Raw genomic sequence first — 25,192 nt, forward strand, 5'->3', positions numbered from 1 at the left:
GGGGGCAGTGAGCCAGACCCCCCCGTCTGCACTTCACTCCTCCTCCCCAGCCTGCTCCTGACTAACTCCCCTCCAGCCCCTCCTTTCTGCTCAGCCCCTTTCCCGGGCCAGGAGGTCACCTGACCTCTTTGTCTCCAACACCTTCAGCTGGCACCTTTGCAGGGGAGGGGCCCAGGCCATCAGTTGCTAGGAGACAGAGTGCCAGGCATTTAGGTGCACTGGCCCTTTGCTCGGCAGCAATCACACATCCTTATCCCACCACATAGATATTAAGAACTGCATAGGGGACACTGAGGCACCAACACAGTATTCAGAGCAACATTAAGAACATTCCCAGTTCGTCACACTGTGCAATCCTCCTTCAGAGCTGCTGACCCCTCTGAACAGGAGCATCCAAGAGCACATCACCCAGGGCCCCATCCTACGTGGTGCTGAGAGATTCCTTTGAGCTACTTCGCACCCACAACGGCTACTGACTGCCAGGGGTATTGAGGGATTGGGCCCCGAGTATCGGGGCCACTAGGAAAGGTCCTCATAGTCCCATGGAGGGCCAACATCTATCCTCAATGACCCAACTAGTCCAGTGTCATGGCCACCACTGGAGCCCTGCCTGGTGGCCCATAGGATATGATCTGCAAAGCCAGATCTATGGCTGGGAAGGGACCTCTCTCTTATCAAGCAGGCCTCTGAATGAAATGCTGGGTGAGTATCAGGGCTGGTAGAACCCAGGCATCACAGCGACCAGCGCAAGACGCCCCCACATTGCAATGCCGCTGTGTGGTTTAGACTCCCAGCAGGTGGCAGCTCCACCCTGACAAGGCAGTGAATGCCCATGCCAGGCTGAGCGGATCCTTTGCCATCCCCAAGGAGAGGGACAGAGGGAGATAGATGAAGATCCCGGAGGTGAGGGACAGAGGGAGACGAATGAAGATCCTGGAGGTGAGGGATGGGGGAGACGAATGAAGATCCTGGAGGTGAGGGACGGGGGAGATGGATGAAGATCCTGGAGGTGAGGAAAAGGAGGAGATGGATGAAGGCAACCTCAGGACGTATCTAGCCAGGACAATTTCCCGGCATAATGATAATTACGCACACGCATACATCCCATGTCACTCTGGAAGCGGTACAAACACTAGTAGAATAAGAGTGCCCGCGGGAGGGAGCTATAGCAGCCAGGTGGGTAAATTTCCCAGGGGGTTAAAGAAGGGATCCGTGCAGATTTACTGTGTACGTCTGAGGACCTATTAACACCCCTCTTCCCTGACCCCACACCAGAAGATCCAGCCACCAGAGAATGCAGCAGCCATGTTTGTTTTCAAACTGACTCTATTTTGCCTTGCTTAGGCAAATGACCCCTTGCTCTGGGCTGCCTGAATGGCTGTTGTGCTTCACCCCAGAAGTGGCTGCATTTCAGTGCGGAGGCACTTCGCCACAGCCAGGGCGTAAAGTATATCATGGCAATGAGTCTCGACGTATGGTGCTATTAATAAGAGACCGTTACTCCTGCCCAGCCCACCAAAGCTGGCTCCCTGCCCATGGCGAGAGAGGCTCCGGGGGGAGCAGGACGACCACACAGGAGATGTGCTGTTGCTGAAAGGGGTCAGAGGCAACAAAAGCCATTAGTTGTTTATTTATAATTCAATACCCCTTTATTCAGTACGAGCACTGTCTGTGAGCGTGTGAGCTGGGCAGCCATTCGGTTCTCAGTCGGGAGCATCCTCAGCGTTAAAAGGCTTTGCCATACGCTGTTTAAATGCCCCAGAATGGATCCTCTCATCAGTCCCCTCGGAATAGCTTGGCAACACCTCCCACCCTCCGGGGCCCAGGCGGCTCTGCCAGCGCGGGAGAGCACCGTCCGGCCCAGCCAGCACTACAGCCAGGAGAGGGCTTCCATGCTCGAGGACAAGCTAGGCTGAAGTCACTCACCAAGGGCATCTTTGTGCAAACGGGGCAGCTGCCCGGCTTTCAGTAGTGCCAGATGCTGGCAGAGGACAGGGGCCGGTGCATGAGGATCCTGTCCCTTGTCCTCTCCTCCAGGGCCTGGCACATTTGGTCAGCAGGTCCGTTGCTGGGGGGATGGGAGAGCTGGAGTCCCTGACATACTGCCTCCAAAGGACCCTGGTTTTTCACCCCATGAGCCCTAATGTGGTGGAGGGATTTTCAAGGTCCTCTGCCCAACTGCGGGGGCTTGAGAGCACTTGGAAAAACCATCTCTCAAACAGACAGCTCTGCTGAGCCTTCAGACAGGGGTCACTGGGGCTGCTCCATGATGCGGCCTCACATCACAGCAGCCAGCGGCACCAGCCTCCAGTAAGGAACAGCCAGCTGGGGTGGTGACAGCTGAGGAGAATATCTCCCCTAACAGCCTTTGCTCCCGATCGTGCTCTTATTCTCCAGAGCCTGCGCAAACACCCTGTCCCCAAGCACCGCACTCAAGGCAGTTCTCTCACACAGCCAACAGGGAGGCTATAACGTGCCTCAGTTCTCCTCGCAGCCCCTCTGTGTCCTCTGGTGCCATGTCTAATCCAACACAGTGCAATGAGATCCCCTCTGGCAGCTGGAGGTCCTGGGGGCAGAGGACGCGAGTGCTACTGTGACCAGCAGCTCACCAAGTTACTCCTGTAGTTCGGAAGTCAAAGGTGCTGCTTTCGGATATGAAGATCCTTGGTTCAAATCTCAGCAAGGATAACTGAGCCCTTCCCAGCACAGCAACAAGAGTTTAGCAGCAGGCTGCAGTAACTTACAAATAGGGTGGGTTAGTGTCACGGAGTCCCCGGGCAATGCTCTGGAACTGCTCGCCACCAAGCCCGGCAGGACTTTGGGGAGCCTCTTCTCCCTTGGAGCAGACTTGTTCAGGGCAAGAAGCTCACACGGCTTCACCTCCTGGGTCTCTCCTTGGAGCATTCAGCATCCTCTGCCCCTCCGTGCGCTTCCCACAGCGAGTCCACCCCAGCGGGGTCCTGGGGAAGCCACCGGGTCCTGCACCCCCACTTTGCAGTCAGACGTGACTCTCAGCTAGCCAGTAAAACAGAGGTTTATTTGATGACAGGAACAGGGTCTAAAACAGAGCTTGTAGGTACAGAGAACCGGACCCCTCGGCCGGGTCCATTCTGGGGGGCAGTGTACCAGACCCCTCACGTCTGCACTTCACTCCTTGACCCCAGCCAGCTCCAGACTAACCACCCCTTCCAGCCCCTCCTCTCTGCTCAGCTCCTTTCCCGGCCAGGAGGTCACCTGATCCCTTTGTCCCCAACACCTTCAGCTGGCACCTTTGCAGGGGAGGGGCCCAGGCCATCAGCTGCTAGGAGACAGAGAGTCAGGCATTTAGGTGCACTGGCTCTTGCTCTGCAAGATACTTAAGAACTGCCATGGGGACACTGAGGCACCAACACAGTATTCAGAGAAAACATTAAGAATATTCCCAGTTCGTCACAGTTAGTCATTTAAGATTTGGCTCTCCCGGTCAGCCTCTCAGTTCCCCTATTGACCCTCTAGCAGGGGACTACGACTATGGCATTAGAGGAGGACAAACCCCCTCACAACAAACCCAGCTAGCAGTACCATACTAGGTAAACGAGGAAACAACATTCCTTCCTGACCCCCGCAGTGATCACCCCACACCCTGAAGCATGGAGATTAGACTATCACACAGAACTACAAGCTTTATCGCTGCTCAGAAAATGTTCCAGTCCCTTTTAAAACCTTCTATACTATTTAACTCAGTAACTCCCTGTGGCTGATAACACGCTGTACGAGGACGTGTGTCCTTTCCAGGGACACCCAGCCTACAGTACGCCATCCTCCATGCAGGCAAAGCTGGAGCCACTACAGATGTTTTATGCAAAGTCCTGATATTCCAGCTTTGAGCTGACATGAGAATTTTTCCAGCTCTCAGCTTGGCTGACTCTGAGCAGCATGGACATTCATCTCTGGCACTGGAGATGGGAAAGGAGGATCAGGATGCCGAGCATGCACAAAGAGTGCCACTTGCGTGGCGCCAGCACCCGCTGCCAAGGATGCCTGTCGTGGCACACAAGCGAGGACACAGTGACCCGAGAGGGTGACCGCTTTCTTTCAAGAAAAATTAGCCAACACTTTCAGGCGAGGCTGCAAAAGTTACTCTTGAGTGAGCGCAGGTGCTCGCAGACGCAGGCATTGGGATAAATTGAGTCACTCTTTGTAACCCTTGGGCAAGGCTCTGGCATTATTTGCATAATACATCTGTATTTTAAATTACACCCACCCTGGGGATGCCGGTGATATTTGCAAGGGAAAAATAAAACCTCCGAAATGGAATTAAAGTACCGAGAGCAACGCGTATAGAAAGGAGAGGCTGGGACGGAAATACAAATGGGATGCTAACTAGGGCACACAGAGCTCATCATGTGCTTCACTGCAAATTGCTAGCATGTAAAAATGCGCAAGGACAGGCCAAGCTCTGGGATGTGTGAATTTTGTGCTCCTGAAAGATGTTGCTGTATGGCCGAGGAGACAGACGCAGGAGCAGTGTGAGCTGCAATGACCCCATGTCGCTCTGCCAATGTGCTTCAGCCCTGACCTGCGGGGGTACCACTTCCGGTGCTCGTTCAATCCTTGGCTCCTCTGCTCAGCCAGTCAACAAAGGGCCAAATTCTCTGCAGAGGGAAGTGGGCAAAAGGCCAACAAAGTTAATGGCGCTGCATCCATTTACGTCAGTTTGATAATTAGCACCAATGCTGAGAGTGGGCTTAGCGAGATGGCTGCTCCCCCGGTGGGAAGGGAACTGAGGCTGCTCTCAGCCATCCGGTGTCCTGACCGGCTTGGGCTGAAGGCTCTGCAATTCGGTCCGACTCCCCCAGCACGTCGCTAATGGTGTCCCAGCTGAACGAGGCGCCTCTCAGCTATGAGGCTGGCACAGAGCTGGATTGAATCCCAGGGCTTGTAACTCAGAACTGCAGCCTGCAGACCTTGTGCCCGCTTGGCAGGACAAAGGACACGCCATGCCGTGAGTTGAGTGGGAGTCTGGCGTGGATCTGGGCCTGGCAGACTCCATGACGTCAGTAGCACTGCTGTTTTTTGTGGAAGGTGCCCAGATGTCACGGTGACAGGCGGCAGGATAAAGCTCTAAGATAAGATGTTCCCCTAATTCACCTGTGGGCTCTTGAACGCTATTTCTCCCCATGCTCCAGTTACAGCAGCAACGCAGAGCCCAGCAACGCTCTCAGAGCCACCGAGAGAGCACGGAGCTTGGTGCCGAGCAGCAGGGAGGAGCCTGGGAAGTTGAGAAGAGCTATTCCACGGGGCTATCCGGCCAGGCTCGGGGATGGGGGAAACGAAGGGGCGAGTGGCGGAGGAATCCTACCCAATGGCGGTGTGCAGAGAGGCGTTATTAGCTGCCAAGCCCTATTAATTATTCCTGAGTCTCTTCGGGGAGAGTCAGGGAGAGAAAGGCTGCCTACGACAAAGGAGGCGGCCGGTACAGATTTGACACCCTCTGAGGTCTATCTTGTCAGCGCAAGGCCAACAACAATTAGCACCTAATCCCCTCTGAGCTGGGAAGCCATTACTCAGCACGCGCTAGCGTTAACAATCAATACCGTCACAATGAGCCGGGCAATTAATGAAGCTAAAGTCTTACTTCAGAACCTTAATTCTCGCTGTGTGGCTTTAAACGGGAGGGTTTGTGATCGTTATAATTAACTGGTGCTATTCAGCCAGGAGTTAGTCAATGAAACTAATCTGGATTGGAGATGACAAGAGGCACAGTGTGATCGTGTCACCTTTGTTGTCTGACCTCCTGCTTTCTGCTCAGTGATAGCAGATTAGCAGGCGAGGCTGACAGGCAAATGTAATTAACAGCTGAGACCCTGCAGAAGAAGAAAAAACCAGAGATCTGAACCAGTGAAGCCCACAGTCGGCTGAGGAGCTTTGGGGATTTCTTTGTGCCTCCTTCCTCCCTCTTCGCTGCGCCTCCCTTTCGGAATAAATTTACGCCTTGATTGGGCAAGAAAAGATGCAGATTTCTGTCCAGCCACGAAAGGCGTCGCGGACCTTGCATCCCAGACACTGCAAAGGTCCGAGTTATGAATGACTCATCCGGAAAAGCAACCTCACAGGCTGTCATAAACGGATAGTTAAGAGTTAATAGAACAGAAGTACTTCATGTCTCTTTTGCCTGTAAAGGGTTAACAAGATCAGTGAGCCTGGCTGTCACCCGACCAGAGGGTCAGTCAGGGGACAGGATACTTTCAAATCTTGAGGGAGGGAAGTTTTTGTGTGTGCTGTTAGTGTTTGGTTGTTCTCTCTGGGTTCTGAGAATGACCAGACGTGCAACCAGGTTTCTCTCCAATCTCCCTGGTACAGGTTCTTATAGATTCAAAATAGTAAGTACTAGGTGATAAGGCGAGTTAGGCTTATGTTTGTTTTCTTTATTTGCAAATGTGTATTTGGTTGGAAGGAGTTCAAATGTGTATTTGGCTGGAAGGATTTTAATTTTTACTTGTATACTTAGGTTGGGAGGGTATTCCCAGTGTCTATAGTTGAAAGACCCTGTACCTATTCCATCTTAAATTTACAAAGAAAATTTTTACTGTTTTTTTCTTTCTTTAATTAAAAGCTTTTCTTGTTTAAGAACCTGATTGTTTTTTTATTCTGGTGTGAGATCCCAGGGGACGGGGTCTGGATTCACCAGGGAATTGGTGGGGAGAAAGGAGGGAAGGGGGATAGAGAGGTTAATTTTCTCTCTCTGTGTTAGGATTACTTTCTCTCTCAGGGAGAGTCTGATAGGGGGAAAGAGAAGGACGGAGGAAGGTGAATTGTCTTCTCTGTTTTGAGATTCAAGGAGTTTGAATCACAGTGATCTTCCAGGGTAACCCAGGGAGGGGAAGCCTGGGAGAGGCAACGGTTAGGGAAAGGGTTTACTTTCCTTGTGTTCAGATCCAGAGGGTCTGGGTCTTGGGGGTCCCCGGGCAAGGTTTTGGGGGGACCAGAGTGTACCAGGCACTGGAATTCCTGGTTGGTGGCAGTGATACAAGTTCTAAGCTGGTAATTGAGCTTAGAGGAATTCATGCTGGTACCCCATCTTTTGGACGCTAAGGTTCAGAGTGGGGGTTTATACCATGACACAGGCCATCCAGTGTCTCTTCCCTCCCCTCTTGCAAAGCCGTCCACAGCTGGGAGGCATTCGCATTAAAGGCAAAACTAGTCACTATCTGCTGGCAAACGATGTGGCGCACTGAAGACACACTCTTTTTCCAGCTTCTTAGTCCTGTCCGGTGCATAGTGCAAGGTCCTGGGAATCAGGACGCCTGGATTCATGCCCAGCTCAGTCATCAGTCCCCGGCGTCACCTTGGACAAGTCTTTAACTTCTCCATGCTTCGGTTGAACTATGTGTAGAATATACCATGAGAGGTCTGATCGGCACCCCGGTCTGAGCGCTGGGTTAGCCTAGCCTGAGTGTGAGCAGCCCCCCTGCAAAGCCCCACCCGAGTTACGGCGTCCTCACTGGTGCTACACTCACCTGCACGTATCGCTAGGGCTTCTGGGGGCGCGTCGCCCAGTTCCCAGCACAGCAGTGAGTTGAGCCGCTCAATGATCATTTGCCAGCAAGCTGGGGGAGAACTCATCTCACTGGCTGGCCACCCGGGGGAAGACACTGGAGGGCTATCGGCCGGTGTCCTCTCTGCAAAGCGGGTGGGTTACCCACCTGAGTGAAAGCAGCACCTGGGCTCTGGCCAAACCCCCAATCCCAGCCGAGATGACTGTGTGTGCAGAGGGGTAACACCTGGGGCTAGCTCTGCAGTGAAGAGATGGCTTCGGGGGGTCTGGGTCTGAGCCAAAGCCCACTGGGACAGCTCCTAATGCAGCAGGTCTGACATCTGACAGGCTCAGAACCCAGCAGGGCTGACCCAGCTCTCCTGGAAAGGCAAAGTTCTCTAGGCTTTGCTCAGGCTGGGCCTCTCCACCCCGTACTGATGTTTGCCCGGCATGGCCATGCATGAGGACCATGGCGCTTTGGGGGTCCCTTTGTGTGCCGCGCCGGCTGCATCCTTGTGCCCCACGATCCTCGCAAGGATGGAGACGCTGCAGGGGTCCTTGGGAACCTGCAGTCTAAAGGCGAGGGATCGCTGGGCCGATGTGGGGGTCGGCTCGCCCTGCCCCGTGGGAAGCCGTAGCGAGTTAGAGCCCGGGGAGCACGAGGGGGCTGTGCAGGCAAAGCCTTATGGGGTACACTGGGATGACACTACCGTACCCCACACCCAACCAGCCAGAGTGACTCCGCGGGCCATTCCTTCCAGCTCAGACACACGGCAGCGCATGCTCTTGAGGATATGCCCCGTTCAAAAACAGCCCTTCCCTTGAAATCCTTCCCCAGGACTAGATTGATGTGGCCTGCTCCTGCCAATTCGCAGCACATGCCATGCTTCTTCAGCAAGCAGCCGTGGGTTCCAGGGGGATGCGGGTGTTCAGCACCTGGGAGGGTCTCAGCACCTGGCAGGATCAGGCCCTAAAAAGTGGCAGAAACAGCAATGGGCAAGCAGGCCTCTGCAGGAACCCAGCAGCATTTCACTGGGGCTGGGCGAGGCTGGAAATCAGCCTGGCTTGATGAGCACACTGGGCCAGATTCTGGCCACAGTGACGTCCTGTAAAAGCAGCACAAGCCCCCAGCGGCCAGCGCAGCCCCTCTGGGTTCATAGCAGAGAGACTGAGATCGGAACCAGGCCCTGTCTTCAGCCAGTTCCATTTGGTGAGCCCCCAGGAACCCTCCTCTGTACCCAACCTCCCTGAGCACGGATCCCTGGACGGCTTTACTCTTGTAGAACGGAGCAATCTGGCTGAGCCAGCAACGCAGCAAGGATGGACCTGGCAGTCTCTATCCTGGAGAACAGCAGCATCATGGGGGTGGCTCTGGATAGCCCAGGCCCTGGGGCTCAGATATGATGTTGATCATCTGTGTTACAGTAACACCCAGAGGTTCCAGCTGAGACCCGACCCCTGCTGCGCCAGGTGCTGCCCAAACACTGCCCATCCACCTTACAATCTAAGCAAACAGAGGGAGGGCAAACAGAGGGAAATGGCTTGCCCAGGTGACCTGGCAGTTCACCAGAACCCAGGGCTCCTGAGTTGCAGGCCAACGTCTGACCCGCTAGATCAGCATAGCTGTCTGTCATGGACAAACACCGAGTGCTAAGAGCCCGGGCTGCTCTGACATGGCCCTCCAGTTCACACTGACAAACCCATCCTTCCTGGAGGTTAATATCTCTTTAACAGATTCACACAGCAGCAACGAGGGCGGGGGGGAAATGACTTTGAACTCTGCACTGAATCTCCAAGCTCCCGGAACTCAATTAACATCCATTTGATATCAATAACTGTGTTAAGCAGCTCCCTGTTTCTGGATGCGGCTGGCTCCCAGAGTGGCTGCTCACACACACAAGCCTTTCCCACAGCTTCTGAGCCTGCCTGGCCTCTTCCTTTGAGATGAGAGAGAAAGAAATTGCAAGAGAAACCATGTCGCTTTAATCCCCACTGGGCACGGCGCCCCTGGTTAGCTCTTGTTTTCCCCTTAAAGTCGTGTTTCAGCTTGAGCCGAGCCATTGACTAGGAGAGACAAAATCCTACTCCAAAGGCTCTGGCAGCTTTTCCAGCTGAGCTGGGGAGGAGGGGGTTGCTAGACCTGGCATACAGAGCTCTTTGTACTGCGACTGGGGGGTAGCTTCCCGGGAAACTGGGTGGGTGAATTTGATGCTCATGAAAGCGAATAGTACTGGGTAGAGCTGTGTGGCTGGAGTGCAAGAGACCTGCAAGATAGCCTCCCGCGCTCTTCCAGTGCACCTCAGCCCTGCCCTGCAGCTCCCAAGCTTTTCCCTGAGAAGAAAACGACCACGGCTCAGAATCAGGAGGTGGCTTCATGATGTGAATAAACACCTGTTAGGGGCCAGGGATGCCGGAACTGGGGTAGGGGGAGAACGCGGCGGCCATGGCCCTCACACTTTTTACCAACCAACCATAAGGCCAAGTGACGGGGGAGGAGTGGAGATGAGCGAGCTGGGGGCGGGGTCTTGGGTAGAAGAGGTGCAGGGCCTCGGGGGAAGAGCCGGTGCAAGGGTGGGGGGCTCTGGGAGAAGGGACGATGTGAGGGTGGACCCTCGGAGGAATGGGTGGCGTGGGGGCGGGACCTCAGGGAGAAGGGGCGGCACAGGAGGCGGGGCCACAGTTCGGGCCCTGGTGTCCACCCCCTACACTTTTAGGGATCTTCCGCCACTCCTGTTAGGGACTGAGCCACTCAAATTCATTTCTCCAGTGATCTAACCGACATCTGAACCTAGCTCTCCAGAGATGAGAGATCAGTGCACTAACCTAGCGCAGCCTCTAGCATTATAGCAGGGAAACACACCAATTTGCGTCCACTTGTCAAAGGCCCACTGATGCTCAGGGCTCTTTTTACCCGTAGCTTTTCCTAATGCCACATTCCTGTTCTACACAATCCCCTTTCTCTCCCCGCCAAAGCCTCCCGAGCTAGATAATCTCATATATTATACATCTAGGAGATGATCCATCTCACAAACCCAGGCAGGCGGGGAAATCTGAAGACGGGAAAAGATTCTGCAATCAAATTATACAGTAGTTAAATCTAAATCAACAGAGAAAATGTGTGGCTTTTTATTATGAACCAAATTTGCTGGAGCAGATCTTTGTATATTGCTGCAAAGGAAAATGACTGCATTGGTGAGGATGACTGGCGTGCGAGAGAAAAATTTAAGCATCAGGAAATCAATGTCAGAACCTACTAATGTTGCTTTTGATGGCTAAGCAGCGAGACATGGCTGAGGAGAATGAGACAGAGGAGGAAAATGGGGCGGCAGAATATACAGCATTTTACAAATTGATTCTCTGCCTTGTGTGCGGGTGGGGGGGATGTGGGGGTTGCTGACCCACAGACCAGAGCCCATTACGCCAGGTAGAATTCATGTTCTCTTCTAGAAGGCTGGGCAATTTCCACCGTAATTATTAACGAATCCTCTGCCATGGTGATCCTCCACATTTCAGAGGCCAATCGGCCGCTTGATGTAATTCTGCCCCCACCCCCTGCCCCCCTCTCGCTCTGTGTTCGTGGCAGTGTCCTCGGGAGATTTGCCTCTTGGCACTAGGCCGGCCAGCGGAAAATGTTACGGTGCAGCAAGCAGAGACAAACGGCCGGGCACAGAGATCTCCTCTGTCACCAGCTGCCCACAGCTCCCTCCCTTCCCCCGTCGCAAGACACAGCCCCAAGCAGCCAGATTGAAGCTTGTCTGCATTTTTCACTCCCTTCCCCGTGAGAAATTCTGCTGGCAGCGCAAATGATGCGCAATTACTGAACCTCCCCCCCCAATAAAACAGATGGGCTGCCAAATGGGCGGCAGGGAGACACTGTGCCGCCGAAGGAGGGGGCCTGGCGATTGACACACGCCATCCACACGCTGCTGAGCACTGGCGCGTTGCTCTTTACACGGGCCTGGCCAAGGCAGAGGAGCCCCGAACATGCTCCCAAGGAGCCAGGATTTCTGTGCGGTGCAATGGCCCAGCCCTTGGGCTCTGCCCATGTCCGTCTCCTCTCCAGACTAGGGCTGGCCCTGGCAGCACGTGGCCCAGAGGTGTCTGGCACAAAGGGAAGGGCAGCGACCAGCGCTACGCTAATAGGATTGATGCTCTAGCTCCATAACCTGGTGTGACGAACTGGGAATGTTCTTGATGTTTCCTCTGAATACTGTGTTGGTGCCTCAGTGTCCCCTATGCAGTTCTTAATATCTAGGTGGTGGGATAAGGGCATGTGATTGCTGAAGAGCATAGGGACAGTGCACTTAAATGCCTGGCACTCTGTCTCCTGGCAACTGATGGCCTGGGCCCCTGCTCTGCAAAGGTGCCAGCTGAAGGTGTTGGAGACAAAGGGATCAGGTGACCTCCTGGCCCGGGAAAGGAGCTGAGCAGAGAGGAGGGGCTGGGAGTGGTTGTTAAGTCTGGAGCTGGCTGGGGATGAAGAGTGAAGTGCAGACGTGGGGGGTCTGGTTCACTGCCCCTCAGAATGGACCCGGCTGAGGGGTCCGGTTCTCTGTACCTACAAGCTCTGTTTTAGACCCTGTTCCTGTCATCGAATAAACCTCTGTTTTACTGGCTGGCTGAGAGTCACGTCTGACTGCAAAGTGGGGGTGCAGAACCCGGTGGCTTCCCCAGGACCCCGCTGGGGTGGACTCGCTGTGGGAAGCGCACGGAGGGGCAGAGGATGCTGAATGCTCCAAGGAGAGACCCAGGAGGTGAAACTGTGTGAGCTTCTTGCCCTGAACAAGTCTGCTCCAAGGGAGAGGAGGCTCCCCAAAGTCCTGCCTGGCTTGGTGGGGAGCAGTTCCAGAGCATCGCCCGGTGACTCCGTGACACCTGGCCACGCTCATTCCAGATTAGCGGGTGGAGAAAGGGAGGCAGGCCAGGGATCTGGCTTCTCTGGTTCAGCTGCCCTGTGCACAGGCACTCCTGTGGCACCACCCCCCGTGCTAATGGCAGTAGCAGATGGGACAGCTGAAGAGACTGTGCCGGGAAGAGTCACAGAGCTCTAGTGGGTAGTGGTGATCCTGGCCCACAGCACAGCCACTCCCACAGGCGCAGGAGCTAACCCAGCAGGGGCCAAGCTCTGTAACGAGGAGAAGGAGATGGCTGGGGTGCAGGCTCCGGGGGGGTCTCAAGGAAGAAAATGGTCAGGCTTGGAGAAAACTGCTGAGCCAATGGTTGTGCAGGAATGTGGGGCAGGGACCTTTCTGAACTGCAGTAAAGCAGCCAGGAGCAGGGCAGGGCAGCTCGTGGCCACAGGAACAGCTTCCTTTGCTTTCTTCCTGATGTCCCCCTTGGGATCCGGGGCCCTGCAGCACTCCCGAAGCTGGTTTCCCCGGGGCAAGGCTCTCTGTAGCTCAGAGACGCTCCCTAAGGCCAACCCCTGCCAGCTGGCACTGCGAGCAAAGCTGGCTGCATCAGAGGGTGGGAGTCCATTTAGAGAGGGCGGGGCTGACTGAGGCCACTGGCAAACCTCAAGCTACAGCTCTGTCCCGCTAGCCCTCTGCATTAGCGCTGCGGGAAGACTCCTACTGGCAGGGGGCAGCTTGTTTGAAACCACTTCCAACCCCCCGGCGCTGAGAAGTTTGACGATCCCGAGGCTCCCACCTTGCTTGGAAGAGTTGATGAGAAAATGGCAGAGAGAGGGAAAGCCCATGAGAAAAAGAGCGAAATATGGCCCAGAACAGGAGAGAGGGAATCTGATGGAGGAAAGGACCCAGCCTGTGTCCAGCACACCCCCTGGGGCCAGCCGGGCACTGCGTGCATGTGTCCGTCTGTCCTGCTGCTCCCTGCTGGATGGGACAAGCCCTGCTCTGTGTGTGCAGGGGTGTGGTCACTGTTTAACGCACCCCACACCGGCTGCCCTTTAGCTAGAGGATCACATTTTGCTTGTTGCCAGGTCTCCCTTTAAGTCACACGGGTTTGAATGACAAAGTCCTTTAAATCCTCTGAGCTCCCCTGGCCACAGCAGCTTCCCGCCCAAATTAGGGGCTTTCAATGGAGAAACAGGTCAGATTTCCAGGCGCTTGTCTTGCAATCCACACTGCCTCGAGCGGTGCCACAGGGCGGCCAAAGCCTCTGCGGGTGCCACTGCTGGGGGTATGAGGGCGAGATGTGCTGAGGTGATCCCTTGTCCGCACTGTGCCAGCACAACCCTGCCTGGCCAAATGACCTAGCGAGACGCAGGCCAGGCTCACTGGGCGCATTGGGAGTATCCAAGAAGAGCTGTCCTGGGTGGCAGCCTCTAGCGACCCCTCCCCGCACACACGGTGGGATAACGCACAGCCACAAGTGCCTGCGAAAGGAAAAACCTCGCTGGAATGACGGAGTGAGTGCCCGGGACAGCTCTGCCTTGGGGGATCAGGAACGGGATTCGGCTGGGCACCTCCAGCATGCCCCTCTCCTGGAATGGCACGTCCTGACCTGGGGCTCTAGCCTGCGCGAAACAAGCTGGGCACGCCGGCGGGCGGGTGTGAAAGGAAAGGAGACTGCACCACATGCCCCATTGCAGCCACAGCAGAGGCCAGCATGCAGGGGAGTGCTGCAGATCCCTGCTGGCAAGACAGGGAGCGGGGGCACCCGCGCTGCAGGTAGCTAAAGGTCTTTGCTTTCCTCAGACTGTGGTCCCAAACCTGAATGAGAATCCGGAGCATGGGGCCAGGAAGCCCTGCCACTCCCTGCTACCCCACCAGCCCTCCACTCTTCCTCTAATTCCTACCTGCGCTTCCTCCCGCCAGCACCCACGCGTCGCCTTTGGCGGGCTCCTGCTAAATAGCCCATGAAAGAGAAATCCATTTCTCCAGGCCGGCACCCAGCAGTCGCCGGCTTCGTTATTAGCAGGGCAGTTTGGCTGGTGAGCGAAGGGACGGAAGAGCCTTAGGCAAAATAAAACTCCACTGAAGCATGGCAGCCGAGATGCGGGGGAGGCCGGCGTCTCTCCTCCGCGTTCTCGCCACGCATTCTCTCAGGCGACGGCAAATGAGATGGCATGTGGATCACTCCATCTGAACGGAATGTTTAAACTGCCCCCTCCAGACACGATGCTGAGGAAAGACATTAGCCCCGGAAGCAGCGGGGAGAGCAGACCGTCACCTGGTGAAAAACACGAAGGAGCTCGCCAAGGCGGAGAGGAGTAAGACTGGGCCGCAGACCACGGCTTTGAAGGCGGTTAGAAAACCCAGTGCCAGGGGCGCGGTGTTGGCTCAGCTCTGCAGATCGGTGGGCAGGTGACTGGGCAATACGGGCTGCCACTCCATGCCAGAGCTCAGCTGGCACTGCAAAGAACCGGAGGAGCTGGAACCGCCAGGGAGAATCAAAGCAGTGGTTCCGGGTTATCAGAATGAGATGAGGAAAATCGTGGCCATGTAAGTGGCCTGCAGTGACGGTGAGAGCATGTGTGCATGCATGCCAGGCTCCCCCTACCCCTGCCCCCAGTTGCTGTGACTGTGGCAGAGCCCACAAGCGGGTATGGGGTGGCTAGATCTCCCCTGACCCTGCCCAGGTGCCCAGTGTGGGCGGCTGCGCACTCAGATCTGTGCCGACACAGAGTGTTCTAGCAGCCCTGGGGTGTGAGGCTCCCCCCATGCCCTCCTCCTGCCAACACCGCCCCTCCTGCAGCACTGTGCCTCTGACACCTCCCCCACAACCCTCCATTGGCTTCCATCCTGCCCCCTACTGCTACCCCCTCCCTCCACTCTCTGCCCCCTCCCTGCGGCTGCCTCAGCTCCTTGGAGAGACTCTCACCTTCTGCCCTAGCACCTCCCTCTGCTCTGGCTCGGCCTGGCTGCTCCAGCCTTCCAGCCTCCCTGGGAAGCCGGGTCCAGCAGCATCAGGGGACTGATCATCCCTGTTCACGGGCGCTGGCAGGGAAGCACCAATGGGCTGCAGCACATTTCCCAGGCCACAGTCCCCCCCCAGTGATGGGCGACGGCACAGACCCACGAGCCGGCTGAAGTCCTACCATGCCGGCAGAGCTCTGTCTGCAGGCACGGCGCTGGGCACTGCAGAGAAGAGGGGGCAGCACAGGGAGGGGACAGTCTAAGGCCTGGCTGGGGTCCGCTAAGGGCTCTCGCTAAAGGCCTGAGAAGTCTGCCCGTGGGCACAGAAGCAGCAGTCAGTGTGTGGGGCAGCAGGAGGTCTCCCTAGTCTGTGCTTCCCAGGGTACTGCAAAATGCCACTACCCACCTCTGCAGGGTCCTTTGCCTGCCAGCCCCGACTCTAGGCCATGGTTAAGCCCACCAATAAGCCTGGCCTCTCCAGCTCCCTGGGAAGCAGCCTCCCATGGCCAGGCCACCCAGAGTGATCAGAGCAGGGCAGGTCACTCGGGGCGTTTGGCCTCCCGTGCAGGGGGTGCAGCCCGATGCAGACAGGCGGCTTTTCCTCGTACCCTCACTGTCCCTGGCCTGAGTTCCAAGCCGCTCGGGGCATGGAATGCGTGGGAAAGCCAGCAGAAGATTTGCACCCGGGGGCCATGGACAGGCTGCCCCAGACAGGCCTGGGGTTTGGTGCCACCTGGACCTGGGGCACACAAGGGAACACTGAGCTTTATTCCCAGGATCCTGACCCTGTCCCTTCGGGAGGGACCTGGCCTCAGCACCTCAACCTCAGCTACACAAACTGCTCCCCCTTGGGACTCGGCCCCTTGCCCAGTGCCCTACAAACAATACAAACTCCCTACAGCCACAAGGGGCAGCGCGTTCCCCATGCGATCTCATACCCACCATCCACAGTATGCACCCGCGTCCCAGCTCCCCAGGCCTTTCACACAGACTGGCCACAGGTGCAGACCACGGCAGTAGGGGGCCAGTGCAACCCCCAGCATCTGCATGTGTAAAGTGGGGACCTGTATCTTCAGACGCACCCTGAGGGAGGGGGAGACAAGCAGATGCACCTGCAAATTAGGGAGCTCTTGGTAAGTTTGGCCTGTGGCTCCGTCCTATGGAGACCGAGACTTTTTCAAAGCTGTTCCTCAGTGTCCCACAACCCCAAGCAGCCGTGCCCGAGTTCTGTGCGTGTTGCCCCCCAGCTGCCCCCCTGAGCTGAGGATGAGCTGAAGGGATACAAGGAGCAGGACTGGGGTAGAGAGTTAGCAGTGGGCAAGTCTGCTCTGTGCACGCAGCATCTGGGCTATGGAGGCCAGGCCCAAAGAGACAGGGGAAGAGATGCAGCCCTCTGGGGAGTCCCGGGTTGATTCCGTGGAGGGGACCAATTGACGGTTCGTGCTAATTTTACCCATCACCAGCAAGAGAAAAACATCCACTGAGGATTTAAGGATGGTGAGATGGAAACGGCTCTGCTCCTGCCGCAGAGCCGCTCCGCACTAGCCAGAGCGGGGGGAGAAGGCCCTCGTGCCCGGCTCCTTGTCCTGCCTTTGCAGCTGCCGTCTGGACACAGGGCACTTACAGGTCAGTGCTGATCCCATGCCAGGCACTTGGGACACAGGGATGTGGTCCCAAAGCTGATGGGCCTGCAATCCAGGCAGGCCCTGGGCAAACACAGCAGAGGGAGCAGGCCGTGCAGCAGTTTGGGGAGGGAAGGAGCCACTCCTTGGGGAGGAGGGCAGAGGAGGCGGAGTGCTTCTCGGAGGGGAGGGCAGAGGCATGGGGAAGTGCCCTACAATCCACTCACACCCCGGGGGGTCATCAACCTCATTCTCCACAGTGCTGTTCCCAAAGTCTGGGCACAGTCGCAGTGAATGTTACAAGGGTCTCTCCTTGGTCCCCACCCCTGGAGCCACGCTGCAGCTGACTGGGACCCCAGACAGGCCAGGCCCAAAACCCTGGATCCGAACAATCCGACCTGGCTCTGAAACCCACAGCTGGGCCCCCTCGAGAATGGGCTGCACCAACGGCCAGACCCCAGGGGGGCAACCGGAAGCAGCTTCTGACCCAAATGTAAGGCCCTTTGCTATGTACGGAACATGTGGGAGGAAGGCACCGCTCTGTACCAGCCAGCCAGGGGGTAGCTGCCCAGTGGGGTACGGGGTGAGCAACAGCCCTTGCCCAGAGCTCCTGCCAGCGCTCCCCCCTCTGAACACTGCACCTAGCAGCGAGGAAACAGCCCCGAGGGCCGTGGGTGCCTGTCCTGCCAACCACAGCCAGTGAGCGCCTGCTTAGCACCACCAGTGGGAGGCTCAGCACCGCTCCCTGAGAGCGCCCAGGTGGCTCCTTCAGCCACAACTCAATGGAGGTCAGGAAAAAAGAAACCTGCTGCCAGCTCCTCCGCCCTGCCAAGCGAGAGGCGCCTGCCAGACAGTTTATGTGACAGGTTTAGGGCTGGCAGGATTTATGGAACACTTGGGCTGCGGGAGAAACAGGCTGGCACACAGACAAGGAAACAGGCCCTGGCATCAGCCACCTTGGGCTGGGCTGGCACGAGAGGCAGGCACCAGGGCCCAGGAAGGGACGGAGGCAGAGGGACAGGGCGGTGGCTCTGCATGGCTGTTGGGGAGGAGTGCGGAAAAGCTGCCACCCCCCAGCCTGACAGAGCTGTGCTGGCCAGGCCCCAGCGCAGAGCGGGGAGCCTGGCACAAAAGCCCATTTGCTGGTCTAGTTTATTGCGTTCGGGCAGGTGGGTTAAGCTCTGGCCAGTCTAAGCTGCATTTCCAGCGGGTACAGGTCTGCCAGCCAAGCCTTCAGTGACGGCAAGGCAGCCTCAGAGGTCCTGAAGGGGGGGGGGGGGGGGGATGGGGCACAATGGGGCTGGCAAAGGCAAATCACACATGACCACAATCTCCCGCAGTCCTTGAACAGCTTCCTGGCCTAGCTACAGCCTTCAAACCCGGCCTGCGGTTACGGTGCGGGGAGTGGGCAGGCCGGAGCCAGCCAGGCCAGGTGCAGTGCTGCTCCCCAGGTGGCGCGGTGCCACGCCAGGGCTCTGCAGCGCTGTTCCACCCCATAGGTGCTGGGCACTGCACCGTGGCTAGGAAGAGCCGCCCAGGGGCCCAGGCCTTGTGTGTTCCCCGTGGCGCAGGCAGAAGAGAGGAGGTGGGCGGCAGGTCCGGGGACAGCAGCAGGGGAGGGCTTTGGTTTACGCTGGCTGCTCTATACGAGCTGAGCTTCCCGCGGAGCAGAGTCTCGTATGTGTGTGTCGAGCGAGCAGTAACTGCAGCCACGGCTCTCCCTGCACCTTATTCTCACAGCTGGGATCGGAGTGCCCTCAGCCTGAGCCCCAGGGCATAGAGCCTCCCGCTGGATCTGCGTTAATATCAGGAAGGGACTTTAAGTGAGGGGTGGGGACAGGTAACAGTGTCAGAGTGGGCCTTGGATTGGCTTCGAACGATGGGGACATGCCCAGAGGCTAGGGTGACGGGCAGTAACGCCTTTCTCCACAACTTCATTGCTGGCCTTGCCAGATCTGTGGAGCCCTTTGCACTGGCCTCTTGTGCTCAGAGCATTGTGCCCTTGCCCTGCCGTAGTCCTGAGGCGCGAGGAAGCACAGGACTCCCAGTCCCAAAGACAGACACTGCGCTCAGATGCAGGGCCTGATCCTGAGCATCCGCAGCCCTGGCTCCTGCAGCCTGCTGGGCTCCTGCTCCAAGGCAGTCACCCCACTGATCTGCACAAGCCCTGCCAAGCATCCCATCCACACCTGTCTCACATGAAACCATGCTCCTGAGTCCCTGAGAGATCACAGCAGTGGGGCTGTTAACCCCGGCGTCCTGCCGGTCTCTGGTAAGTAACTCTCTGCCCATCCAGTATCCCCTTCAGCTTCAGCGAGACAAACACTGCTTCCCTCCTTGTCCCAAACTGCTGCACAGAGCATTGCTGTGTGCTGTTCCAGCTGCAGCAACCCACCCCTGAGACGGCTGCATCTCAGCACTGGGTAGGTGATCCCCACCCCAGAGGCGGCTGCATCTCAGCACTGGGTAGGTGATTCCTGCACAAACAGTTGCTAATCCCCACCTCAGAGGCAGCTGCATCTCAGCATTGGGTGGGCAACCCCTGTATAAAAAACTGCTGCATTTCATCCTAGAGGTGACTGCATGGGGGGTGGGGGAATCCTTGTGCAACAGCAGCTGTGTTCCACCCCAGAGGTGGCTGCATTTCAGTACTGGGTAAGCGACCCTTATATAAACAGCAGTTACATACCACCCCAGAAAAGGCTGCATTTTAGCACAGGATGACATGATCCCTGTATATCCCTTAACCTAGCCTCACTGGGGGGCATTGGGAGTCTTGATTCAGGTTTGTAAAGCGCTTTGAGATCCGGGGATGAACGGTGCTCGAGAAGAGCAGAGTAACACCATCATCGCAAGCCACGTCCGACACCCTCCCAAAGCGGGTGCTGTGCACAGGGCTGGACGGGGAAATCCCTGCCTGACCCCCACTGTCAATCACTCGGCTTCGTCCTGAAGTCTGGGGTTCCCTAAAGAGAGCTGCTGTGAGTGCCTGGGGTCAGCTCCAGCCCTCGGTGAGTATCTTGGGTATGCTCTGAGCGGGACTGGGCGAGGGGTCTGTCCCCCACCCCCGGGCATCATTTCAAGGGCCCCTCTCTCAGCTCCTCTCTTACCTCTGGGTTCCTCTGCCTGTTTGGCCAGTTTGCGCAGGGCGGCAGCGAAGCTGGAGGAAGGCGCTGACTGGACCGACAAGGAGGTGTTGGCCGCCGGGCTGCCATTGGGCACAAGAGAGCCATTGAGAGGAGAAGGGGTCAGGGGGCTGACGGTGGCCGTGGTCCGGGTCGCGGTGGAGAGCATTCCTAGTGAAGGTGACTTTGGCTCATGGCTCATGCCTGAAACAATGAAAAGAACAATCCAGATCACCGGGAGAGAAGGCGCCCGAGTCACCCGAGGCTCGCTACCGCACGCAGGGACAGAGGCCGGGGCAGACGACAGCAGTCAACTGCCTGGCGCGGACAGAGGCAGCGCAGCAGCCATCCACCCCTGGCACCTACGCAGGGCTAACCAGCCGCAGATCTCAAAGCACCCTGCAAAGGCAGCTCTCCCGTTTACCGAGGGGGAGACGAGGGACGGGGACATGACTAAAGTTGCCCACAGTTGAAGCCCAGTCTCCCAGCTCCCTGGTCACCAGTCACGGCTGCCCATTGCCCAGCAAGGCCAGCCCTGGGTGGTAGTGGGGAAACAGGTGCATCTCTTAAGGGAGATGCCCAAGCCCGCACCCGGCGAGGGCTGGGAGCCTTCTCTGCTTGCACCCCCAAACTTGTCTCAGCCTAAGGGGGCAACCATGTACAATCACCATAGCTCACCATCCACTCAGGCCAGTTGCCTCCCTGGTCTCTCTGGGTGCTACAGGGCGCTCCCATTCCAGCATGTGAGCGTCTCCCACAGGGCACGGTGCCCCCATCTGACAGAGACCATGAGCCCCGGGCCCCAGAGCTCGTGAGGTTCCTAACTTTCCTGGGAACCTAAGGAAAGCGACTCAGCCAAAAACCTGTGGAGGGGCCAGGAACTGGACCCAAATCCCCATTCAGTGCTCCACCCACTGGACTATCCTATCCACCCACACAGAACTGCATCAAAGACTCCATACGTCAACAGCGTCCCAGCTCCAAAAGGAGCCCGCCTGCCACATCAATACCGATACAAGCCCAGCTGACCCCGCGCGTTACGAGTGCCCCCTCCCCTCGCACTGCGGACTCCCCGGAGTAGACTGCTGTTACAAACAAGCCCATTTGGGGGAAGCTACGGGCAGCCGAGCGAGGGGAAGGGGGAAGAGGCAGAAACTGATGCCATCCAGGTTCCAAAGAAAGCAGAAGCAGACCTGCCCAAAGGGGAGAGGCAGCAGCAGGCAGATGATTGGGGCCAGATCCCAAACGCGGATATCTTGGAAGAAGGCCTGGGGTCAGGCTACACCGGCCTAGGATCTGCTGGAACGGGAGCTGTTGGACTTTCAGTCCTTTTCCCGAAATCCAGTGGGAGGGGAGGGAATCAGAGACAACAAAAATTGTGAATCTAAGTTCTGATTTCACCATCCCACTGGGACTCACAAGATCGGACACTGAGCGAGCAACTGGGCTTCCCCCTTTGGCTCCGCGGGAGTGGGAGAAATAGACAAGGATTTCAGCCGAAGGCGAGAAAGTCTTTGAAATCCTCCTGCCTGACGGGCCCAACCACCCCCTGGCCTGTGGAATCGCATGGCGCCAGACGCACAAAGCATGGCCCCTTCTCCCATCCCCTCCTCCAAAACCCAGCCCCAGAATAATGAATCAAACGCCCACCCGGTGCCCAGGTCAGCTGGGCCCCTTCCCCACAAAGGTGAGAGTAGAGAATCAAAGAGCTTACAGAGCACAGGCCAGCAGGTGACTCTTGGCTTCCGTTAGCTGGGGGCTGCGGGGCACGAGGGCTTTGGGTTTAACGTCTGTAGCCCTCGATGGATTATAAAAGAGAGCGGCGCTCAGGGAAACCCCATTCTTCCCAGCGAGCGCTCAGAGCTTATCTAACAAAGCAGCGGCACACAGACGCTGGTCCCCACAGAAACCAGGCTGACACTCTCAGCCGAACAGCTGCCGCGAAGTCACATGGCCCCAGCTGATCTGTAATATCCAGGGCCGCTTTTAGATAACAGTGGTGTTTTGTCAGCGCAGCGCCCAGCAGCAGGCCCTATTGAGCGCGTCTGAAGCAGCATTGATCCAGGCGTTTGACCCCTCCGTGTCCTCCGCTCTGTTGCTAAAGGCGGAAGAGGGAGAAAGCAACCAGAAGCGGGCTGAGCCACCGCGCTCGCCGTGAGTCTGCGAGGGCTGAGCGAGAATTAGTACGAGCTGCACCACCAATTGCTCAGCCAGACGCAGGGGCTAGGGGCCCTCAGCTGCTGCTCAGAGCAGCACACGGGGAGAGGTCGCTCAAGGGGGCTGGGTACCCACACACTGACACCCAGCGAGCTGGGAGTCCATCGCCCTGCTCTGGGCTTCTTGCTCAGCTGGGAATGAATGGACTCAAATACAGCTTAGGAAAGAGGAAGGGCCATGGCTGCCAGGTGGTTCTGCCAATGCCCCTGCTAGTCATCCAGGCCTGGGCTCCCCCAGTACGCATAGAGCTGTGCCAATGCCCCTCAATCCTGACTCGCAGCCCCTTTACCATCCCAGGTCTAGGCAGAAATTGCCCATCAGGCTTCACATGGTCTAAAGAATTGTTCTGTGGCAGAACAAACATCCACGCTCATCGCCCCCGCGCCCTGCGCCAGGTGGGAATCCAAGGTTAAGGAGGTGAAGGGCCTGTGACCATTGCAGAGAGGCCGGGAACACCAACAGCCAAGGAAGCTCTTCTGAAGTCCTGCCCCATTGGGCCCTTCCGAGCCCTGCACCCGCTGGGCGACACCAAACTGCCCCTTTCACTGAGCACCCCCCCCCCGAACCCTATGCCGGGTCCCACTGCACTTCAGCGCCAGCTGTGCATCTCCAGGAACAGGTGCTCCAGCCACAACCACCAGCAACTCACCAGCACCTGCACTGCCTCTCCTTCCTGTATCCCCGTCACCTGCACCAACGGGGGGCTGGCCCCCCATCCCCCAGCCTCCCTCGCCTTCCCAAGGCACCAACCCCAAGCTGAAGGTGACGGTGGAGGGGGCAAGGGGGTCCAAAGCCTTTCCTTAGACCGTCCATCCAGGCTACTTCTCTTCTCACCCCTGCCCAACCGCGTGGCACAACCCTTCCCTGATGCAGAGCAGCTGCTGGCCATCCCAGGTCTTAGAGACAGGGCAGAGCCATGCAACTCCTGCAGCCACCGTCACTCGCCCTCCCTTCCCACCAGGAGAACATTGCTAGCGTGTGGGGCTGCCCCTGCGCTGCAGTGTCACTGCGGACACTGGGGCCCACGTGGCCCGCGCTGACCTTCCTCTGGCCCATTCGCTGCGGCATGATTGCCCAGCACCTCCCCCCCACATTACGGCCTCTTGCCTTAGCACTCGCTATGGACGGGGCAGGGCTTAGCTCACCTGTCAGCAACAGGGTGCCAAGAAGAGCTGCAAGGGGAGGACAGCCGGGGTAACTGGGTGAGCTCAGAGCCAGGCAGGCTCTTGCCAGCTTGTGCCAGGCCCCATTTGCCCAGGAAAGGGCAGGGCCAGGGTCTAGATTCTCTGCCTCTGGCAGATAGGCTGGCGGGAGCCACCCGGCGCCCAGGGAGTGATTCATCAGAGCCGCCCACAAACACTCTTCACTGAAGTCAGACCTACTCTGCTGGCTGCTCTCTTGGCTTGTAGCTCCAGCCAGAGCTCTGGGTTAAAACGGGGCCGTGGGGCGTTACCACCGCACCTGACAGAACTGGTTTGTCGCAGGACTCCCGGGGGAAGTTCTCTGGCCCTTCTGGGGCTGGGCACGGATCAGACTAGACAGTCAGAAGGAGGCCAGCCAGGGGCTTCAAGTGCTGGGACAGCTACTGCCACCTTCCTGCACTCAGAACCAGGGCCCCCCAGAGGATTCAGGGGGCCTGGGGTCTTTGGCAGTGGGTCCCAGGGCGTAAGGACCCCCCTGCTGCTGAATTGCCGCTGAAGACCCGGAGCGGAAGAAGCTCCAGGGGCTTGGGCCCCGTGAGAGTTTTCCGAGGGCCCCGGAGCGAGTGAAGGACCCTGCTCCAGGGCCCCCGAAAAACTCTCATGGGGGACCATGCGGGGCCCGGGGCAAATTGTCCCACTTGCTCCCTCCCCCCCGGTGGCCCTGCTCAGAACAGGTCGTGGAGCACCAGAAAGCCCACATCAGCACTGGGAGGCCAGGGCGTGTGTCGCCTCACAACAAACTCCTCTGGGCTCTCTGCCCCATGCTGCCATCCCTGCATCGGCGGCACCGCCAGGGAAGTCCTGTGTCTGGCTCTCCTGGGCGTGGAGGTGCCCAAGCAGGAGAGGGGAGAAAGGGGAACACAAGGAAAATGCCGCTGGGTTCAGAGGGAACTTGGCACTGATGTGACCCCAGGGGGCACGTCGCAGCTTCCCCCAAATCACCTCAATCCACAGCTCCCGCATCACCCTCCCCCCCCTACCCTGGCACCCCCCAAGGGACTTCTCCAACCTGGGAATCTTCCACACACAGGGGAGACCCCCCACCCAGGACTTTCCCTCTCCTGGGCTGCCCAGAGGAGCCCTACCCATCGGAGGCCCAGCCAGAGCTCTGCCGCAGAGCAGCTGGGTGCTAAGGGGGCCAGATGGCAGTGAGGGCACAAAGGGTGGGTGGCTGCGCTTTGTCCCAGCTGCATGGTGCTGCCTCACCCCTCGGCCCAGCTCTGAGGTTGTCTCCATCTGAGGAAGGCCCCATCTAATCAAGCCTCTGGGGCACTAAGCAACTGGGTTCCCGGGGATACAGTCCAACCGACGGGACCAGGGAGCCCAGAGAATGTGGCAGCTCCAGACCCAGGGTGGGAACAACAGCCGGGCCCAGCCTCCTAGCACGTTCCACACGCAGGCTCAGCGAGGTCTGGCTCAGAGCCTTTCCCCACTCAACACAATACCCAGATGGCACCTCAGGCTCCCATACGGGCTGGAAAGACCTGTCTCCACTACCGCCTGGCTGAGGCCTGGTTCCATTTTGCAGCTGGCCCTGGGCCATCACCTGAGGCTCTAGCCAGCTCTGTAAAGGCGACCTGTGAAACCCTGGAGCTTGTGCCATTCTGCCTTCTCGGCACAGCAAACCGGGCTGCCCTTGGCGAGCAGCCGACGTATCTCACAGCACGTGGGCTGAGGGGGCAGGGAGCAA

The 25,192-nt window shown here is 57.7% G+C and overlaps 1 protein-coding gene across 11 annotated transcripts in view; it reads right to left on the bottom strand.

Annotated features, from left to right (window-relative positions):
• The window catches only part of GSE1 (Gse1 coiled-coil protein), a 355,568-nt gene that overhangs the window by 36,312 nt on the left and 294,064 nt on the right, over nt 1–25,192 (bottom strand). For 10 of the 11 annotated variants that reach the window (XM_030581352.1, XM_030581354.1, XM_030581356.1 and 7 more), the window contains one exon: nt 20,069–20,287. In XM_030581352.1, the coding sequence (XP_030437212.1) occupies nt 20,069–20,287 (219 nt within the window). Of the gene's footprint in view, nt 1–20,068; nt 20,288–21,797; nt 21,953–25,192 lie in introns of those variants that run through there. The other variant, XM_030581357.1, reaches the window with a different exon arrangement.

Source organism: Gopherus evgoodei, chromosome 12 (assembly GCF_007399415.2).
Source record: "Gopherus evgoodei ecotype Sinaloan lineage chromosome 12, rGopEvg1_v1.p, whole genome shotgun sequence".
NCBI lineage: Eukaryota > Metazoa > Chordata > Testudines > Testudinidae > Gopherus > Gopherus evgoodei.